The sequence below is a fragment of the Phalacrocorax carbo genome, chromosome 3 (genome assembly GCF_963921805.1).
Source record: "Phalacrocorax carbo chromosome 3, bPhaCar2.1, whole genome shotgun sequence".
Taxonomy (NCBI): Eukaryota; Metazoa; Chordata; class Aves; order Suliformes; family Phalacrocoracidae; genus Phalacrocorax; species Phalacrocorax carbo.
This window is the reverse complement of record NC_087515.1, coordinates 115,514,030-115,535,282: the sequence shown is the minus strand read 5'-3', so window position 1 is coordinate 115,535,282 and position 21,253 is coordinate 115,514,030. Positions and strand designations below refer to the sequence as shown.

The window sequence follows — 21,253 nt, the reverse complement described above, 5'->3', positions numbered from 1 at the left end:
TGTTTTCTTTATCAGTCGTGTATCATGTCCACAGCTTTATTTAACCTTAGCATTCTTAAAGTGTATAATTTTATAGTTTTTATAAAATACTAGGTTTCTAAAAGCTACAGAACAAACTTTTGAGGGAACTTTTCATATTTGAGCTCCTTCATGTGTGTGACATGCGATGAGTATCAATAAAACAATAGTAAATCTATGGAACAAGATGAAGAGTCAAGAGTTTGTGCATTGGAAGTGGATAAAGCATGTTGGGGGGTTTCAACATTTTGGGTATCTAATAGGATCTAATCTGTGAGGGAAGAGGACAATATAAATCTTTGGAAGATTCTTATCATCAAGCAGAACAGTTTGGGGTTTTATTTGAGGAGGGATTGCAAGTGCATGAGTTTTCATTTCAGCACTAGATATAAAGAACATGCCTTCCAAGACTGATCAGAATGGCTGAAGTCAGACAAAGGGTATGTTTGTGCTCAGGTGATGTACTGTTGAAGAGATTACAAATGTCTGAACCAACTGCCAGATTCCTCTTGTCATTTATACTATAGCAGTAAAAGCACCCATACCCCTATAGTTCACAAGTTTTTTTATACAAAAACCAAATGTCTTAAAAAGCTTGTCTGGTGTAACTTCCTACTTGCAAAATTATGTCAGAACTGAGATATTTTGGCCAATTGCTTGATAAATAAATGGACTCCAGCAATAACTTTTTCAGCAGTGTTTTACTTTTCTTAAGATTTGCAAGTTACAGCAAGTTCACAACTGTCCCCGTTGGGTGATTGAACATATGCTATGTCAAGTCTCTGCTACTGGTAAGTAGACCATAAACATTTGAGGAAAAATAGCTGCTTTGATGGCTAAAATAATGCAGTTCCATGAGGTGTGTTCTGTGGCCATGCTCAAAGACACACAAAATATATGTGTCTCATAAAAAGAAAATCTGACTTTTGTCTTCTGGCATATATGGCACAGCTACTATGTGCCATAGCTGTGGTTTGCACTCCCATTCAGAAAAGTGGTTAATTTTCTGTCTTGGTCAAAATTTGAGAAAGATGGAATGATTTTTGCCTTCATTCAGCGCTAATAATACGGGATGAGTCAGAACTCCTTTATGGGCCATCCTAACCACTGCTAATTAATAACAGGAGAAACTGGGAAAAGATGTAAAAGCAAAGTGCTCAGGAAGAGAACATCTGATTAAGAGGAGTTTGCACTGGATCAGACAGCTGGTATTATCTAATGCAGTTTAAGCAACACTCAGTGCTGTTTGTGTAGCCTGTGTTTTGCTTTGGTAATTTCCCATATTTTTTTTAAGGAACATTAGCATCTGCAGATGTTTTTATATTCTTGATTTTAGACATATGTAGTCCCTGGTTGATAATGAAATTGTGTATTTTAACAGTTTAACATAAGGTTTGGTTTTACTTAATTTGTATTTAGTTTTATAATCTATCATGAGTATAATTTCTAAAATTAATTCCCCTAATTGACTTTCCCATTGTGGTAAATATTTATGCAGCCTTATATTTTAATGAAAAACATGAACCCAGCTGTGTTCTACAGCCAAGGAGAAGGCATGAAACTAGGGAAAATGAAGACAGAATTGAGCAAATTATTTTTTAAAACTGAAAGTCTTTGCTTTCATTTTCCTTGCCTTTTTTTTTTTCTTTTTATTTTATTCCTTTGGGATCATCTGAAGTTCAAGCATACTCCTTACTGCCTTGCTATAGGCCTCGTCATTCTGTTTAGTGACAGATTCTTCTTTACAGGCACTTGTGCTATCAGGGCCCCACAGTATTCATGGCAGGTTTTCATTGCATAGCATTTCAGTATCTTAGAAGGATGGTTTTGGGTTTTATTAAAAAACAAAAAAAAACACACACACGCAAAAAAAACCCAACCAAAAAAACCCAACCAAACAACTCAGCTTCCCCCCCTCCCCAGCTTGTTATAATATCCCATTACCATTATTTAAAGATGATCATACTGGTAAACATGCAGTGCCTTGTTGTGTTACAACGTTCAGAGTCATCTGAAGAGATCGTTCAGAGTTGCTACTAAGGGAGTGTTCAGCTAAAAGTGGAATTTTTAATCTTTTTGCTGTGTTATTATAACAAACTGATAGGCTTAACTAACCACGGTAACTTCATCTCAGCTAGCTTTCACCCTTGTTAAGATGAGATTTCTACTTTTTAACACAGAGCGTGCTCTGTTTCTGCTGTGTTAGGTGGCTGCTTCCTCACCATGCTCTCCCTCAGCCTTGGAAAGAGGAGACAAGACAGAGGAAAGCCTATGATCTGTGTGTGTGTATACACACACACACACACATATATACATATACAGATATGTATGTGTAGTAAATATAAATAAAAAAACCTTATTCCAATGTGCTGCTTCAAGTTATTGCTTTCTTGTAGCAAGGAACTTTCACCTTTTTTTGTGGTTTGACTGTAACATATTTCTGGAGAATTTTAAGGAAAGAATTGGAGACAGGGCAAGATGTCTCGTCATTCAAACAAAGCAGTACGGAAAGTATTTAAGGCAGGTACCTTGATTTACTTCATAGCACAGATACTTATAAGGAACTCTTCTGTTTTATAAGAATAACAGTACCTTGAAATGAAGGTTTTAAATGTTTTATTGTTGTCTGTGTTTCTGGTATATCGTGTTGATCTTCTGCTTGTTAGGATTTTTCTAGTGATGCTAGTGGGCAAGTCATGCATAGATTTCAATCATCTGGATTGTGTAGAGGCATATACACACAAGTTAAATATAGCTGCTTCTCAGAAGGTACAGTTTTAGACATTGTGCAATCTTATTTAAACCAATGGGACTGCTCGTCAACATGTAATGTGAAATGTGGACACAATCTTTGCCCATTTGATAATGTTTCAACTCAGGAATACTTCTGAAAAATAATCCTGATAGTCGACTGTGTGACCTTTGTCACACACAGTCAGACATTCTTGGTGTTAAAGCATGGATTTACCTCCTGAATCTCAGCTTTTCTTTTTTTTTTTTAAAAAAGTTATTTTAACAACCACGTCACAGGAATGAAATAATGCTTAAAACGTACTTGAAATGCAGATAGATGTATGTGGAGTATAGGGACGACTGATAGATGCAACAGAAGCATAAAGTACATTGAAGAAGGGAAAATACGGTTTAAAAGATGGAAGGATTTTACAGTAGGATAATACTAGTCTTTTTTAAGTAATCATACTTGTTATCTACCCATCAATACGTGATTTTTCCATTTGTTGCTCTTCATTAATCTTCCATTTCCTCTAGCCTTAGCGCTGCATTTTAGATCACCACATGCACTCTTAAAGCTATGCATACTTAAAGTAGCAACGTAGTGTTTCTAATCTCACCTGTTTCACGGTAAATGGAAGTAACGTGCATTTAAAATGCTATATAAAAAGTGAATCTTCAATAGTTTTCTTAAAACTATAAATAACTAGCACTGTAGAAAGTTCACTTTATTTTTTATTACTCTTAGTGGGAAGTGTAGGCATGAAGACTTGAAAAAGGCCACTGTAGAAAAATATTGCAGAAATGCACACCATGTTTCAGAATAGACAGGTAATTCTTCTGAGTTACTTTGATCATATTAATGTGTTTTGTTATGAGCATTCATGTTTCAAGGATCCATCTGTCCAAAACACAAATATATGATGTGGGATTAATTAACCTCATTAAAAATGTAAGCCCGAATCTGTAAAGACGCATTATCAGGCAGAATTATTGGAATTCAGTTCATGCTGAATCAGATGTCGGATCCACTCTCATCTACTCTCTGCTACTAATGGCTCAATTTCTGTGACAGCTTTTCTCATCTATTAATATTGTCTGTGCTATTTCTTTCAATTTTTACATTTATCATTAGAGAGATCTGAACATTTACTCTGTGTTTCGAAGTAACATGCTGTTTGTGAAAATACTTTCAAATGTACTCAATGGACCATCCAGAATGCTACTTACTTGGTTTAAATATTTAAAGAGCTAGTTGTCTGAAAACAGAGTCTGGGGACAGATGAAGCAGTGTGAGACCTTCTGCTGTCTTGATAGTACATAATTTGCTAAATTGCTAAACATTTTGGTCCTTAGAGGTTAGCATGTCTTATGTCCCTTTTACCCTTTCCTGTTCTTCCCCCTTCTCTTTTCAGCCTTGCGATTTAAATAATTAGGATGATAGTATTTTATATTAGCAGGTAATGATGATTTAAGGAGTCGAAACTGGTGTCTGCTATGTGATATTTGCAGTACAGAGAAGAATTTTAAATGGACAGATCTCAGAAACATTTCTTCATTATCTAAAATGTTTTAGAGTATGGTGCTTTCAGATGTACCCTGGAGACAGAAGTAGATGTTTTTTCTGCACTAAATATTTTAAAGTCACAAATTATGTAGGCAACTCAGTAAACACATCAGTAATATTTGTTTTCCAACCTGTTTTGAAAAATTTACCCTTGATGTATGCGAGTCACTTTGAAAAGATGGGAGTGCAATCTTTAATCTTTTAGAGTAGCTGTAGAACTAAGGAAAACTTTGTCCATGTTTGATGTCTTAGAACTACTTGGGCTGAAACAGAAAAGTTAACAGTTAATGCTGTGTATTTTCAGCAGAATTATAAGATCAAACACCTCAGTTTCATATCCTGGCACTTTTCGAACTTTGGAAGAAAAATTTAGTGTTAGAATGTGTTACTAACACAGAGGAAGCTACCTTGTTACTGTAACATTATTTTTAAACTCTAAGAACTTTTGTGTGTCAGGTAGACAGCAATAGCTATTCCATTTGTGAAAACCCTCCTAGTGTGAAAGCCAAACTTTTAAGCAGAAGCTGCTCCTCATTTAGTAGCAAGTTCATTCTCGTTTATAGCAACCTTCTTTCAGCAGTCAGACCTTTTACCTTGTACTTTTTTACGATGCGAACTGCAGTGGTAAAAATTATGTGTAAAAGAACCTGTCATTGACTGAAGTGAATTCAAGTCCTGGCAGAAACTGCAGATGGATACTTTGCCTGAGATACAGTTGTCTGGTGGCTGGCTGATGGGGTGTGGGGTTTTGGTTTTGCTTCAGTTCAAACACCTGTACAGAGAAATATTATAGTACTTGTTAGCAAACGTTCTTCACTGGGTAAATTAACCTAGAATCATCTTTCAGGGCTCTTTCCTGTGGGAGAAAAGATCAAATGCTGTAAATTCAGATAAGACTATTGAATTTTCATAGGTAAGTGAGAGTAATATATATTAGGGAAACACTAGACATACCCATTCTTTAAAAATATGTGTGTGTATATATATATATCTAGAGAGAAAAGGATATTTAAGGAGTTCTTGGTTGTTTGAAGAGCACAGACATAAGATCCTCTGAACTAATCAAGAATGTACTTGTGTGGGGTTACATGGTTTTAGGAACGTACACCTAAGTCATTCCTCAGCATCTGTGCACTCTCCTGTTTTATTTGCATGTAACTGAAAATGAAAGGTAAGAAAATAGGTTTCTGGGAAAATTACGTTCACTGTGTTCCTGCATTGTTTTACAACAGTGATATCCTTCACATATAGTTTGTTGATTGCTTTTCAATCATTGACTTCTTAAAAAAAAAAACACCACAAACCAACAAAACCAAAACTGAAGGTGGGTTTTATTTTGTTTTGGGTTTGTTTTTTTTTCAGGTAGAGATAACAGATGTTGAAAATGAAGAAAAAAGGTATGATCTCTTCCTGGGACTTCTGGAGTCTAGTCACAGTCCATCTGAGTTTCAGCACTTGGCTTTACTCCTTCAAGCTTGGCCACCAATGGACATGAGCAACAGGTGAGCATTTCTTCAAGTAATCATGTAACAAAAGAGTTCTAAGTCGTCTTCTTGATAATATCGTATAGTTTTCAGTCAATTAATTCAAACATGGCTAAGAGGAGTATGACCTTTAGAAAGGGTCATACTGGGAAAAACAAATGGTTTATTTAAAGCAGAATTGAATCAATCAGATTAATGTAAAAACTATATGTACATATGTAGTATGCACCATGGAGGAGGCAGAAAACCATTTTATTGCCTGAACTTGTTGCACAGGAGGGTTTTCCTTCTACATAAGTTTAAAGTTATGTATTTTGCTTTTATTTTTGGCAGTATGTACAAAAAACGTAGAAAGGAATAGAAAATTCTGACTGTTTTTTCCATTCAAAGTTACACTTTATAGAAGACTTTTGAAAGTTAATCCTCAGATGGCCATGGCAGACAATCTGCAGGAGGTCTATGAGGTTAATGGTACCAAGTAATGGTGTTTCTCCTTTCTGGATCCACTACATATTACTTCTGTCTCTGAATAAAGTATTCAAAAGTAAAGAATATATACTACAGCAAATATATCCTGGCCCAACAATTGAAAATAATTATTTTTATTTTAAACTTAAGCATTGCACCCATCACAGAATGGTAGGGCTTGGAAGGGACCTCTGGAGATCAGCTTGTCCAACCCCACTGCTTGAGCAGGCACACCCAGAGCAGGGGGCACAGGAACGCGTCCAGGCTGGTTTTGAATGTCTCCAGGGAAGGACACTCCACAGCCTCCCTGGGCAGCCTGTGCCCCTGCTCTGGCACCCGCACAGGGAAGAAGTTTTTTCTCATATTGAGGTGGAACTTCCTCTGTTCCAGTTGTGCCCATTGTCCCTTATCCTGTCATTGGGCACCAGCATCCTCTTGACGCCCACCCTTTAGATCTTTATAAGCATTGATAAGATCCTCCTTCAATCTCCTTGTCCAGGCTGAACAAACCCAGGTCCCGATCACATCCTTCAGCCATCCATGGCCACATTCCAGTGACACGAGCTATCCCCACAATGTCTCTGTAACTGCAGTCAGATCATGGTTCTGCGCCTGCACACAGATCTCTAGTTCCTCCTGTTTATTCCCCATGCTGTGTGTGCTGGTGTGCAGCATTTCAGAGAGGTAACTGAGCACGCAGATTTTCCTGGAGGGGTGCACAGGATCCACTACAGCCATATGCACTGTCGAGGTGGTTGGTCTTCTGATTGTCATCTTGTGAGGCAGTTAAGTTTTCTCTGATGGTAGTTTGGTTAGAGACATTAAATAATGCTTCCATTGGATTACTTTGGGGTATTGAATACGTGTTTTAACTTGGAGACTACACTCCCCAAAGTGTTTATGTGCATTGATTTGTCGGAAAAGTTAAGGCATATCTTTTTATGGAAAGTAACTCTTTTGTGTACATGAAGAAAACCAGTCCTTTAGAAGGTAATCTGTAAGGGTTGTTGACCTTCAAGTGTGCAGTTTGTTTACTATTTCAGGATGAGCATTAACCTAAATTCTTCATGACAGTCTTAGGAGCCAAAAATTATCTTCAGTGCATTAAGTAGTACAAGGATTGCTGTGTGATCTGTCACAATTTCATATTCAGTTTCCCTTTTTAATTTTGTTTTAATTGTAATTGAAAATTGGATGCCTCACAGTGTGTGGGAACTGTCAAACATTTTTTAAGGTAGTGTTTAGATTAAAAAAATAAAGTTTTATACTTAGGGATCAAAGGGTCAAGTGAAATATTGGTGTAATTAGCAAAATTCTTTTTCCTTGGGTTGAACAGAAAAACTAAAGATTTTGTGAAAGGACAACACTTCTTGTATATGGACATGTCGTGGTTTAACCCCAGCTGGCAGATAAGCCCCACTCAGCCGCTTGCTCACTCCCCCCTGGTGGCATGGGGAGAGAACCAGAAGGGTAAATGGGAGAAAACCTGTGGGCTGAGATAAAGACAGTTTGACAGGTAAAGCAAAAGCCATGTGCGCAAGCAGAGCAAAAGAGCAAAACAAGGAATTCATGCACTAATTCCCATCAGCAGGCAGGGGTTCAGCCATCTCCAGGAAAGCGGGGCTCCATTACATGTAACAGTTAATTGGGAAGACAAACACCATCACTCTGAACGTCTTCCCTTCCTTCTTCCTCCAGCTTTATATAATGAGCATGACATCCTATGGTATGGAATATCCCTTGGGTCAGCTGTCCCAGCTGTGTCCCCTCCCAGCTTCTTGCGCACCCCCAGCCCACACACTGGTAGGGTGGGGTGAGGAGCAGAAAAGGCCTTGACTCTGTGTAAGCCCTGCTCAGCAGTAACTAAAACACCCCTGTGTTATCAACACTGTTTTCAGCACACATCCAAAACTCTATCCCAGCCAAAACCAGCAGAAGATAGTTCTTATCTACTGTTCTGTAACAGAGGAAATTAAAAATTATTTAATTCTGTCTCCTACTTGGTGTTCTGTTTCTTCAGGCTGACATCCTGAAATGAAGAAGATAAAACAAAATAATGATTAAATGTGATTTGTAGTCACAAGTAACAGTGGATTAAATTTCAGAGGTAGGATACCTCTTAGTTCCAAGATTGGTGAAGTCTGAACATTTGCACAAAATTCTTAGATCATCTGTATCATAACTCATTTAGGGTCTAAAGTAGTTAGTATAACTCTTAGGCATTTACATAGTCACAGTTTTGACGTAAAGAAATCAGTTTGGCTAAGATGAGGGAAGAGTACAGGGTAAGTTAATTCACAACCTCATATGTTATTCTGCAATTTTCATGTACTTACCAATAGTTGGGATCAGAAAGGATCTCTGGTGGTCTCTACTCCACTGCCACTGCTCAAAGCAGGGTCAGCTAGAGCAGGCTGCTCAAGGCCATTGCCTTGAGTTTTGAATATCTTCTAGACTGGAGACTCCACAACAACCACAACAAAGAGGTTTCTTTTATGTTTTAGTAAAATGTACTGTTTCTACTTGTGCCCATTGCCTCTTGTGCTATCATTGGGCACCACTGAGAAGAGTTGCACTCTCTCTTCTTTACTTTCCCCATCAGGTATTTATACAGTTGATAAAATTCCCCCCAGGCTTTCTCTTTTCCAGGATGAACAAGTCCCAACTATCTGACCTCTCTCAGCTTCTGCTGGTGGGACAGATAATCCAGTCCCTTTGTCATCTTTGTGGCACTTTCCTGGACTCACTTCAGTGACAGTCCATGTCAGTTTTGTACTGGGGAGCTCAGAACTGGATTCAGCACTCCAGATGTCTCACCAGTGCTGAGTAAAGGGGAAGGATCACCTCCCTTGCCCTGCTGGCAACGCTCTTCCTGATGCAACTCAGGGTACTGTTGCCTTTTTTTGTTGCAAGGGTACACTGCTTGCTCATGGTCACCTGGTTCTGTCAGGACCCCAGGTCCTTTTCTGCCAAGCTCCTTTCTGTCTGGTTGGCTCTAAGCCTGTACTGCTGGTTATTCCTTCCCAGGTAAGGGGCGGACTTTGGATTTCCCTTTGAGTGTCATGTGGTTGACCTCTGTCCATTCTTCCAGTCTCTCAAGGAACCACTGAATGGCAACACAACCATCTGGTGTATCAGCCACTCTCTCCCAGTTTTGTATCATCTGCAAACTTCCTGAGAGCACACTCTGTCATCATCGTGCTCAACGCGGATGTTAGAGTACTGGCCTCAGTATAGACCCCTGGCGCCCACCAGTGGTCACTGGTCTCCAACTGGACTTTGTGCCACTGCTCACAACCATTTGAACTTGGTGGTTCAACCAATTTTCAGTCTGACGTATTTCATCATTTTGTCAATGAGGATGTTGTGGGAGATAGCGTTGAAAGCCCTGGTGAATGAATTCAGGGTACATAATATCAGCCATCATCCACCAAGCCAGTCATTTCATTGTAGAAGAGTATCAGGTTTGTGAGGGATGATTTCCCCTTTTTAACTCCATGCTGATTATTCTCAGTTTACTTCTTGTTCTTCATTTGCTTGGAAATGTTTCCAGGAGGATTTTCTTCATCTTCCCGTGAGCTGAGGTAAGGCTGACCAGCCCATGTCTTGAGACTTTATGCTAAGAACAAACCACAAATTTCATCCTGTGTTATTTTTTTATTTAATAATTTCTGTTATTACTAAAACTTCTGTGTCTCCCTTCACCACTTTGACTTTGCTAGGAGGCTTTGAAAAACCTTCAAGAGAAAATTGCCCCTTCTCTTTCACTAATAATAGCCACTTATACTGGTTTCATGGAGAACCTCTGACTCCTATGATTCCCAAATGTGATCGACAGTGCAAACTCCCGATCAGTTTTCCGAAGCTCAGCACTAAATTGACAGTCAGTATCTCTAGGGAAATAAAAAGTAGTTCAGATTTGCCAGATTTTCTTGAGTTTGCCTGAAACTGTAGGCAACCAAAAATAATTAAAAAAAAACACAAAAAAAAACCCCACCAAACCCTTAATTAGGAGAGCAAACAATTGTGTTCCCTGTATAGGAAACAAATTTTTTTTGTTTTAGTTTTTGATGCCTTCAGAAAAAAAAAAAAAAAAGTGGTGGGCACAGGGCATGATTGACATGGTGGTTTTATTCTTCAGCTCTCTGTGTTAGCTTGAAGGGTGGGAAAAATCATCTAGTCTGTTCTCTTCCCTGCTTTAGCACTGTTTTGCTTGGGGAAAAGACAATTGAGGCTGCATCTTGATAGAAATGACAGAGCTGTAGTTTTCCTTCTGCCTCCTTCCCTCCTTTTTTCTCGGTTCTTTTCTCAGTAGGAATGTTGCACCTCAGATTTCTTTTATTATTTGTTTAGTTATTCATTTGAGTAAGTCAGCAATGGTTCAGTTTTCCCTTCCCTATTAAGAGTTGTCCCCGTAGAAAAATACATCAAAGGGGTGTGTTTTCATTCCCATTGCTTTCTTTTTATCATCACTTTCGTTTCTGTTACTAACAATACTTGCAAGACTGATTAAGTACTTCATAAATCCTGTCACCAGGAATACTCATTGTGGCTTGAAAGCCGTTCTTTGTAGCTTATTTCTAGTGCTTTCAGAAAACATATGTGATATTTTAATAGTAGACAGTACGATCAGAGTTATGAGTCCTTTTTGTGAGTTATCTTTTCCTCCACTTAGTTGTATTGGCTTAGTCAAATGTATTTTGGAGTTCTGTTTGCTTTTTTTGGGTGCTTTGGGTTTTTGTTCTGCTTTTTAACAAGTCTAAAGGAAGAACATTAAGTGCTTATTATAAGGACTTAAATTTAAACCTAGGCCGTGTAAATACACATTTTATATAAAACTAAAATGTGTATTTCTTACTTGTGTCTACAGAAATAACGTATTTGGTGTGCAGAAACTTTCTCAAATTTTGGCTTTTATAATCAGTGTGCTGTCATTAAAATGACTGAGTAAACTGAAAATATCTGTCTTAACAGCTAATAGCGCTCCCAAAATGAAGTTCTGACCTCATTCCACCCTCAATCCCACCACCTCAAGTATGACTGGTTTTAAAACGTTAGGTACAGTGCTCTCTAGTATTCCTTGATATGAGACAGGATTAATTTCATAAACTTTTGTCAAGTACATATATTTTCTTTCCTTTTCCTTTTTCTTTTCCTTTTTCTAACTTTTTTCTAACTGTCTCTAGTTATAGTGTGCTGGGAAGAGTTTACATTTGTTTTTTATTATTTCAAATTTTATTAATTTGTATTATTTGACTTTGTAAATCCCGGAATTATTCATGCCAGCCAGGAAGCAGAGGCTGTGCTGTAAATAGGAGAGCCAGCAACAACTGAAAAATCTTTGGCACTTTCTGCCTCCTTTATCTGAACCTCCTCTCCTCCCCCTCCCCATTGTCATTGAGGGTGGCTATCATGCGCCCATCTCTGCATCTGTGGGGAGGCTACTGCAAGCGTGCTCTGCACCGGTCTGGGGTCTTCTCTTCTTGCTTTGCTCATTCGTCCATTTTCTGCCTCTGTTGCATACTTCCACGTTAGCAACATTCAGTTATGCTTACCAGCCATGGGGTCTTTTATATATATGTTCCTGAAATTCTGTTTCTGAAAAACCTATCTTGACGGCTGGGTTGCAGGAAGGAGCAGGAACAGTATTGTTAGTGAGGTTTGCAACAATCTTATTTTAAAGTAAGTTGTATTAAGAAACTCTTGAGCAAAGAGGAAAACTGCAAGCAGTTAAGTCAGTAGTTTAGCCATATGTATTAAGATTTTTGTTTAATCTTTACTTATTTTTCCCAGCTCTGCTTCAGAAAAGGGTTGTTGCTAACTGATTTGTTTGGTGCCAGTGTAATGATATGTGCAGGATCTGGGGAATTTAAGTCCAAGCCATTTGAATTTTGGTTTTCAGCCTAACAGTAAATATCTAATAGTTATAATTGAATATAAAGCTATAAAATACAATTTAAATTCTGTAAAGGCTCAAAAGGAAGGAGCAGTAAAAGAAATGAAATTTTGGGGTTTTTTAGTAGCCTTTTATTTTTTAAAGAATTTTTATGACCTTTCTGTTAATGATAAGTCTCTGCTTTTTAATTCTTTTTTTTGAATTCTTGTATTATAAAACACTCCAGCTGGAATAATGCTTATTATTCACCTGCAAATACGATTCTCTCCATATCATAATATGCCATGTTGATTGCGAGGAAATGGAGGTAGATTGGTTGTTTCAGTCAGCACTCAAAATCATATACTTTTTACAATTTTATTTTCACACCCTTGTTATGCATGCATGCTTTTCTGTCTGTGTCTCATATTCAGATGTCATTTTAAGCACTTCATAAAGATTTTTTTTAAAAAAATGATTGACAGTATCTGAAGCTCTGCGGTCCTTTGGAACTTGCTGTCTACATTCAAAAGGCATTTTTTATATTTTAAATATTGATAAGGTGTTTTGGAATTCAAAAAGACCAGCTTTTAGTGCCTCAATACCTTAATTCACCTTTCTTTTTTTAACTTAATCCAAAATTTCCCTCCTTTGATTGTGGAGAAAAAAAAAGAAAAAGTTCGTGCTGGGCTTTCAAAATAATTACTGTTTTCGTGTTGAGAATAAACTTTTTCTTTTAACCATAGTTGAACTAAGGTAAAATTCAGGAGACAAAACTGAATTCTACCAGTAGGTGTCCGATTTTTGGTAACTGAATTTTGTTTTTATTTAGAGATGGCAGATAGCGGATAATTGTTAATAGATCACACAAGTATTTGAAATAATTATAAAAACCATTTCTCAACACAATTCCATATATGTAAAGTATGTAACTGATACTTAAATAAATAAACCTGCACATGGCAAGCCTTGTGGCCTCTGCTGGTTTTGGCTGAGAAGGGGTTAATTATCCCAACCCACGAGTGTTACCCGCTGATTCTCTCCCCCATCCACCGGTGAGGGAGTGAGGGAGCGTCTGTGTGGGGCTGAGCTGCCGGCCAAATCACAACATGGCCTTGCATCTTTCTGATTATTTTTAACTTCTGTGTTTTGTAGTGTGATTTTTTTGTTTGTTTTCTTTTTCTAATGGGAAATTCTTATAGTTTTTCTTAATGTACTCTGGAGGCAGCAGCTGTAAAAATGGAAATTCGTTATGATTCTCCATGCCTCTAAGCCAGAGATGAATCACATAGCAGGAGCTATCAATTTAACCAGTGGCAAAGATGGAGTTGTGGGGTTGTTTTTTTTTCTTCTCCTAACCTTACTAGGGGTTCATAGATAAAGTGCATCATGTTCTGCCTGTTGAATAAGCTGCCATCTTTGGGCTCGACCCCTCAGGTTGAAAGGAGAGGAGAGGAGGAGCTCTGCTGTTCCCAGCCAGATTTGTGGCAGCTCTGTGCTCAGTGACTGTGACTGATGGAAAGGCTTAATTAAGTTGTCAGAAGGAATAAAGATGATGACTTCTCTTTAGTTTGCATTCAGAGTTACGTACTCCTAGCCTCTCTGTCTGGTTTTCATGTTAGCATATAACATCAGCTTCATGTGGAGCTGGTTTCATTTGTTTACATTATACTTTTGAAGGTGGCAGATGAGCAGGAGAGAGCTTTTATTTATGAAATAGTAGATATTGGTGGTTGACCTCTTCAGAGTTGTCAGACCTGTTCCTTGGTATATATCAATCCAACAGACTCTCTTAACAGATTCCACTTAGAGTGATACTAATGTGTTACTTTCAACAATTGTTGCTAAATAATATCTTTGAAAAGCAGCACTTTACTACTCCTTCCCACATATGCTGGATAAGTATCTTTTACACTTAATTGTAACACCAATTGTAACACCAACCTGCCAGATTTGGTCTTGCTGTGATTTATATTTTTCTTTTTTTTTTTCCTTCAAGCTCAAATGAAAAGTTTCTCATATATTTGGGGTGCTGATTAATGGCCAAAGAGATTAAATAGGTGATGTTTAAACCTTTTGTGCCTTCCTAAGTTTATGCACAGATGAACATAGTGGTTGCGTTACTGTTGCTTAATATGATCATGATCTAAGCTGTGATTGTGCATGAGTTTAGCCCATTGTAGATGGGAATTGAAATTCATTAACTTAATACGCATTAATAAAATGGCAGCGTGGATGTGCTCTGGTGTTAAACTTCATGCTATCATTTAAAAGCCCTGGTCTGCTACCCATTTCTGTCAGTTCATCCAGTCCTAGAAAATACACCTATCACTAGGAAAAGTAGCCAAGCATCTCCATGACCTAGGAAATAGTGGCTGTAGGCCAAGAAATGTTCCAGCAACAAAACTGTATAGTAAACATTGCCCTTGCCATCATGTGCGATAAAATTTACTTGTATCTACTGTCTGTCGTCTAAGTGTGACCGTGTAATGGTGACACTGCATGAAGTTCTGCGTGGAATGAGAAGAATATTTTAAATTTGTAAAAGGAATGTATCTGCAGACAAGTACAGATGCATGTTCTTTCACTCTTGTACCCTGTTTGGGTGGGCTATAAAAAAGTTTATCTTTGTTCATACTTGTTGGACCTGAAAATTAAAATATGAATCTTGGAAATATTTTCTCCACTCAGACACAAGAGACAGATACTTGAGAAACAGATGCTGTTAGATTGTGGTCAAAGCAAACAAAATTAGCAATGTTGGATTCCTGTTACCCCTACCTCGATACCATGCTTGGGAAATGGGCTGGTGTAAGGCCAGGAGCAGCTGTTCCTATGCTATTCCAATTTGATCAGTCTTTATCTGGTTCATGATTCGTCAGGGATTATAACAGTATGTCATAAATCAAAATACTTTAAGCTTTTTTGCATTGAAAGAATGATGGCATCAGGATAGTAACTTGTCTCAAAACTTTTTCCTCTCTCTTTCATGAGATTGTACTTCACAAAAGAGGGGGAAAAAACCACAAAAAAACCACCTACAGAAATTGGTGGGGGTGTGTATATTTATATTCTATATACATCTTTGTTTTGTCTGGGCAGATCATGCACAGATGATAATCCCTGGGTGAAACTGGGGACTACGATGCTACAGAGATGCCCACCTGAGGAAAAGGAGAACACAGGAAATGAAATTTTGAAAATCTGCCGTTCTTTGTATGAGACAAAGCACATGCTCCCTGTCGAGGTAAGTTTTAACTTTGGGTATCATGGATATGAGTCTTGTTTTGGGGTCCCAACTACAAGAAAGATGTTGCCATATTGGATCAAGTCCAATGGAGAACTAACAAGATGATGCTGGAGCACAGTAAATGCAGAGAGGCTGAGAGAATTGGGTTCATTGTGTCCTAAGAAGAGATACCTGAGAGAGATCATATTGCTGTCTTTAAAAATGTGGGTGAGGAAACATGTAGAGGAGATGGAGTCAGCCTCTTCTCAGAGATGCTCAGTAATAGGACAAGTTCGTCATCAGAAAAATCTCATTACATACAAGGAAAATGTTTTTCACCATTAAAATAGTGAAACATTAGAAAGGGTGGATGTGTAGAAGAGACATGAAGTCTCCATCCTTGGAGGTATTTGGAGCTTGACTGGATCATGTCATGGGCGATTTTATCCTGTTGGATTTGCTTTGAGTAGGGGCTAGTTGGATTAGCTGACCTTTAGAGGTCTGTTCCAGTGTAAATTATTTGTAAAAAGGCTTTTTAATAGTCCATTGTCATTGACGTTAGTATGGCAAAAGCTGTTAATTTAATAATGAGTAATTTTCTCACTAATAAATGCATAAAGATTTAGTAAGGAATCCTTGAAAAATGTGAGGATGATGAAAAAACACAACATACAAGTAATTGCTTTGTAATAATCGTGGCATTGTGTCCTACTTAACTTTCTATGCATACTTCAATACAAGCATCTCTTAAGTATAAAATTATTAAAGTGTTTTGTACATAAACATTGTATACTAATGAAAACTGATTCACACAACTTTAGAGTAATCATGTGCATATTCTTAGTAGGCTGATTAATCCCTTATAATCATCTTCATGCAATCACAGTCTGTTATAGAAAACAGCTGATGTTAAGACTAAAAGCAGAGTAGAAAAAACACATTCTGTTTGAAATACAGACAGGTGGAGCGTGGGTTATTTTTTTTTAAACTAGTCGAACAGACTGATTTCGGTCAAGTTCAAAATCTGTGATTTCAGAAGGTGTCCATAAGCTGAAATGATAAATATTTATTTATTCATTCATTCCACTAAAAATTTTCGTGGAAGGCAGGTCTCCCTATCCCTGGGTCTGGTGTAAGTTTATGTATGTAGCTTTTCTTCACAAGGCATCGAATGGTGCATCATAGCTTGTAAACTCATGATCTTACTCATGCACAGGAGTAATCAAACTTTGTCAAATTAGGATTTTCTAACTCAACTCAGTGAATCAGGAATACAAATCCTACTGAGTGTCACTGTCATACAGCAGTCAGTTCACCAAGAATGGGTGACAGTTTGCTCAGTTCTCTTAACTGAGTAAACAACTTCTTGAATTCCGTGACAATTCCTTATTTATACACAGTTTTGGTATTGGTTGGCAGCTTTGCTTGAAGGTGCCGGCCATTTGTAATGGTACAGGATGTTGGAAGAGCCCTCTGTAGGTGTGAATAAACAGTATGAAGATGTTCTGGTCCTCGAACATAGAATAGGTTTACCAATGTAAAATACCTTTTTTATGACTAGAATGCTGTACAGCAACAGGAGTTGCACTAAAATGTGTAACTGTACAGTTATCTACAAACACAGGCTATGTTGCTTTAAGTTTCTACTTGGGAGAAGGGGGAATGTCATGGATAAATTTAAGTAACTTATTTGTATGCACAGCTACGGCACTTAAGTGCACAAATTAGAGAGTTGAGATCGCGTGGCTGAATAAGATGAAAATCTGATTACTGACAATTAACCTGTTTAGATAACTTCACATTTCAATAAATACACTGATTAAGAAGACAGACCTAGAATGATGGAATTCTAAAAACTGAGAGACCAATTCATCGCCACGAATAACATTTGTCATTCTGAAGTCCAAAGGTTATGATGGAAAAATCATTTAACTTTAAGACATGATGGTATAGAAGTTAGAAAAACTGTTTCTTCAGATCTAACCACAAAGGTTTCTCTCTTCCTTTATTCTACCTCCTGCTGGTCTTTCTAGTTTTTTACACCAAAGCTCTTTTTTAATGTCTTTTGAGATTTAATTTTTGTATCTGTGTATGAATGTGTGTGTGGGAGGTTATTTGCATTATTCAGCGGATAGATTTTCTTCCATTCCTCTTAGTTGAAATAGGCGTTGTTTTATTTGCTTGGAATGCACATGTCCGACATCTCCTGCACTGCCTGATTAAACTCTTGAGAAAGGAGCAAATCCTTCTCCCCACAGTAAGTGTTCAAGTGTGACTCCTCTGAACAGCTCATGTTTTTCTACCACCCTATGGGTCACGTGTCAGTTACCATAAACACCTAAGTGGGAGAACGCATCTAGTCTCTTATCTGTAACCACCCTGGGGTCCTAGTGGCAGTAGGATGCTTATGTCCTAGAAAAATATAGCAGCCAGTTGGTTTCCTTCTTTCTATTTCTGTAACTAGTTGTTCCCATTTGTTATACAGCAGTTTACACTGGATGTTTTTCTTCATTTACAGTTGTCTCTGATCATTTTGTTCAGATAATTTTGAATTCAAATGCTGCTCTTTGGTCTGCTTTCAGCCTCTCCAGGCACAATACTGTTTGTACTCATCCAGCCCTTCAAGCCATCCATGAAAATACCAAATAATACTGGACCTAAACCAGACTCCTATGAAGTCCATTTTATGTGCCTCACTGGTGAAACAGTGAACCACTGGTAGCTGCATAACTAGATAGAAGACAAAAGTTATCTTACAAAAGTTTTAGCTAAATCATGGGAATCCAGATTTTGATTTAGGACTTCTTGTCCCTCTCACAGGTAACATCATACTCCCTCTAAGCACAGCCTCTCACTGCAGGCAGGCAGACACTCAAATCCTTCCGAGCGCTTCTTGCAGAAAAACAAGCCACTTGTGTTGCTCCGAGAAGCGCTGTGGGTGGTGGCTTGCTGCTTAGGGTTGGATTTCCAGCTGCTGTCCAGAGCAGCAGTGCAGTCACCTGTGGCAGATGTACGAGGTGTTCGTGCTATCTGGGCAGTCTGCTTGGCAAGTTGTCCAGTCCCTTCCTGTGGGGAAAGGGATGGAGGCCCTCCACGGGTTTGCAGGTTGGACCACACTATCCTACACCTTATTACCCTGGTGCCTCTGACAGTGTTTCATGTCACACTTTCAATGTGTTGCTAAGTTTGAAATATCCTGTAGTGATGGCCTTATTCTTAACTACAGAACCTGTTGCAGGGACCTTTAGGAACATATTTCTGTACAGTGTTATTGTTTTTCCCTTGTATGTTTTGATGGTTTTCATGGCCTGGGAGTGTCTGATAGGACCATAATACATTTTGCCTTGCATGCCTGCTTTCTTCTGTGTAGGCAACACAGACTGGATTTCTCTTTTCTTCTGTAACCTGTCAGTTTTCAAGGGAGAGGTCCCTTAACTTCATTTATTATTTCTTTAGATGTTTTGGGGTGAATTTGTCAGCCCCAGAAATAGTTTTTTTTTAAATTTGAGACAGAATTTTCAATGCTGAAGTCTCACCTATTATTGTTGCCAACTGTTAATTGTTCATTTGACTTCTAATAAGAATTGAAATAAAAAAGGTATTTCACACTTGGCTTTTCTATAGCTTTTTTTACTGACTTTTTTGTATCAGTATGTCATTAATCATGATGTAGTATCATAAGTGTACCAGGAAAACAGAGGCAGTGCAGTCTTACTTTATAAGAGATATGGAGTGAAAAAGAGTGGATAAGAATTACCCTTCTCCATAAACCACTAGTGAGACTGGCAATAAAATAAAACACCGTTAGTATAGCTGCATTTTTAGAGGACACTGAAAAATGAGAGGCAAAAGAGACAACCTGCAAAAAGTAGTGCACAGTGAAAATACCTTGAAGTAGAAGACTGAAAGAGCGAGGTGTATTAGCTTATCAGAGATCAAGAGGTGATTGATTTTGTTCTGCAGATATTTTTAGATGGAACAGAGGCTGATAAATCTTCCCTGATTTACAAAGAAAGGCATAACAAGGACCAATTGAGTTTCACTTGTACCATTTCAATTTTTAGCATAATGTATGATATTTTGACAGTCAGTAAAATTAATTGTTGGAATGTATACTTCTCCTTCAAGTGAGATGATGGGTTTTGTAGGTAAGACTGGATATGTTTGCCAGGTCTGTTAGAATCAGGCACAAACTTAATCAAATCATCTGACTGGTACCTATCTGAAATTTAATGACATTTGGCTTCAAAATCTGCTAGTGTAAGATAAACAGAAGTTAATTGGATAGCTAAGCATGTTTTTATGGCTCTGTGATGAACAAAGCAGATTGTGTTAGAACATGTCCCATTAGAATGTGTAACCAGTACTAGAGAATAATTGTGAAGCATCTAAGAAGAAAACAAAATGCTGGCATATCATCAGAGTTAAATGTTATTGCTTTGAAAATAGCAATGTTAATATCTGTATTACTGCATTTGCTTGCCGAGAGAGAAAATTTGTCTTTATTTTGAAGTGGCTCACTGAGACAGCAAACTCTGATTCAACATCTGCATCTTTTCTCTCCCTGACCTATTGCTTTAAAAGTGTACAGTACCTAGTTATATTTCCTAGTTTGCTTAGTTTCCTTTTCTTCTCACAACCTCAAAATATGATTTGAGGTTCTTTTAAAGAGCCTTTTTGTAATATGGGTTATTTCTTACGACATTGCTTCTCAGTTTAGTTTTGAGAGGCTTTCAGACAGAAAAAGCAAGCATGGTAAAATTGCTGTTTGTTCAGGTTATGTTCCTTATGACTCTCAGAATTTATTTTTCTGAACGTAAGCTGCATTTATTGCTGTGGGTACACCTTTTCAAGGAAAGGAGACATGTGGTGTGAATCTCTAACTCTGCATTCAGTAAGCTTGTTGGTATGGCAGGCATATTGCTCAAAAGAAATACAATGGAATATGAAATTATCAGAAGTTTAATGAGCTACAACCGATGAGACAAAGCGTAACGTATTTATTTAATCTTCTTATTCCTTGATCCTATATCGTATCCTTCACCAAAACCATCGTCAGCAGCAGTACAGAATACAAGTTTAGAGGAACAAGTCGGCGTAAGAGAACAAGCCTTGCCTCAGTGACTCAGAGCTCAGTGTGATAGACTATATCTTTCTAGGCAGTGTTTCTTAAAGGTATAAGTTTAGAAAAGAGTGAACAACAGCAGCCAGACAGATCCCTGTGCAAAGCAAGGCCCGGTATGTGACAGTTGGAGCATTTAACATCTCTTGGTCTTCAAATAATTTTTAGGCTTTTAGGTTCACAGCTACAAAAACTGTGCTGCTAAAAGTGTAGTTACGTTTTGGTCATCAAATTGTTGTACTTGTCATTAAGCTTCAAAAGATGTGAAAAATATATGATTTGCATTGCCTCAATATTTAGCTGATAAGCTCCTTCGATAATTGCTCTCTAAATGTTGGAGTGAATCAGAGAGCTCTTCTAAGAGTTGGGTACCATTCTCAAGGTGACTAACACTAAATGCTCCGGGTATTGTATGAAAGTTGTCTTGGAATATGGGACATCCTTGATGGGTCTCTTTGGGAAGTGGCTGTGGCAAATTACCAAAATTCTTCAAAATGACAAAAAGGGAAAGGGAAATTGTAATTTGTTTTATAACATAATTTGTTAGTTGAAATACTTTTTGGTGTATAAATGAATAAATCACTGCAGTGTTGAGTAAAAACAAAACCACAAGTTATGTGTAAGAGATTTTTATTTGTTTGTTTGTTTTTAACTAAAGGCCAAGGTTAAGATTTGGAAATGTACAGTAGGTTTGTTCATTTTTAAGATATTTCCCTGGCCAGTTTCTTCTTACAGAAGATAGATGATGCTAAATCTG

The 21,253-nt window shown here is 37.8% G+C and overlaps 1 protein-coding gene across 1 annotated transcript in view; it reads left to right on the top strand.

Annotated features, from left to right (window-relative positions):
* The window catches only part of NBAS (NBAS subunit of NRZ tethering complex), a 187,540-nt gene that overhangs the window by 154,637 nt on the left and 11,650 nt on the right, over positions 1-21,253 (top strand). Inside the window, exons 49-50 of the mRNA XM_064448069.1 lie at positions 5,681-5,820; positions 15,248-15,392. Coding sequence (XP_064304139.1) covers positions 5,681-5,820; positions 15,248-15,392 — 285 coding nt within the window. The remainder of the gene's footprint in view (positions 1-5,680; positions 5,821-15,247; positions 15,393-21,253) is intronic.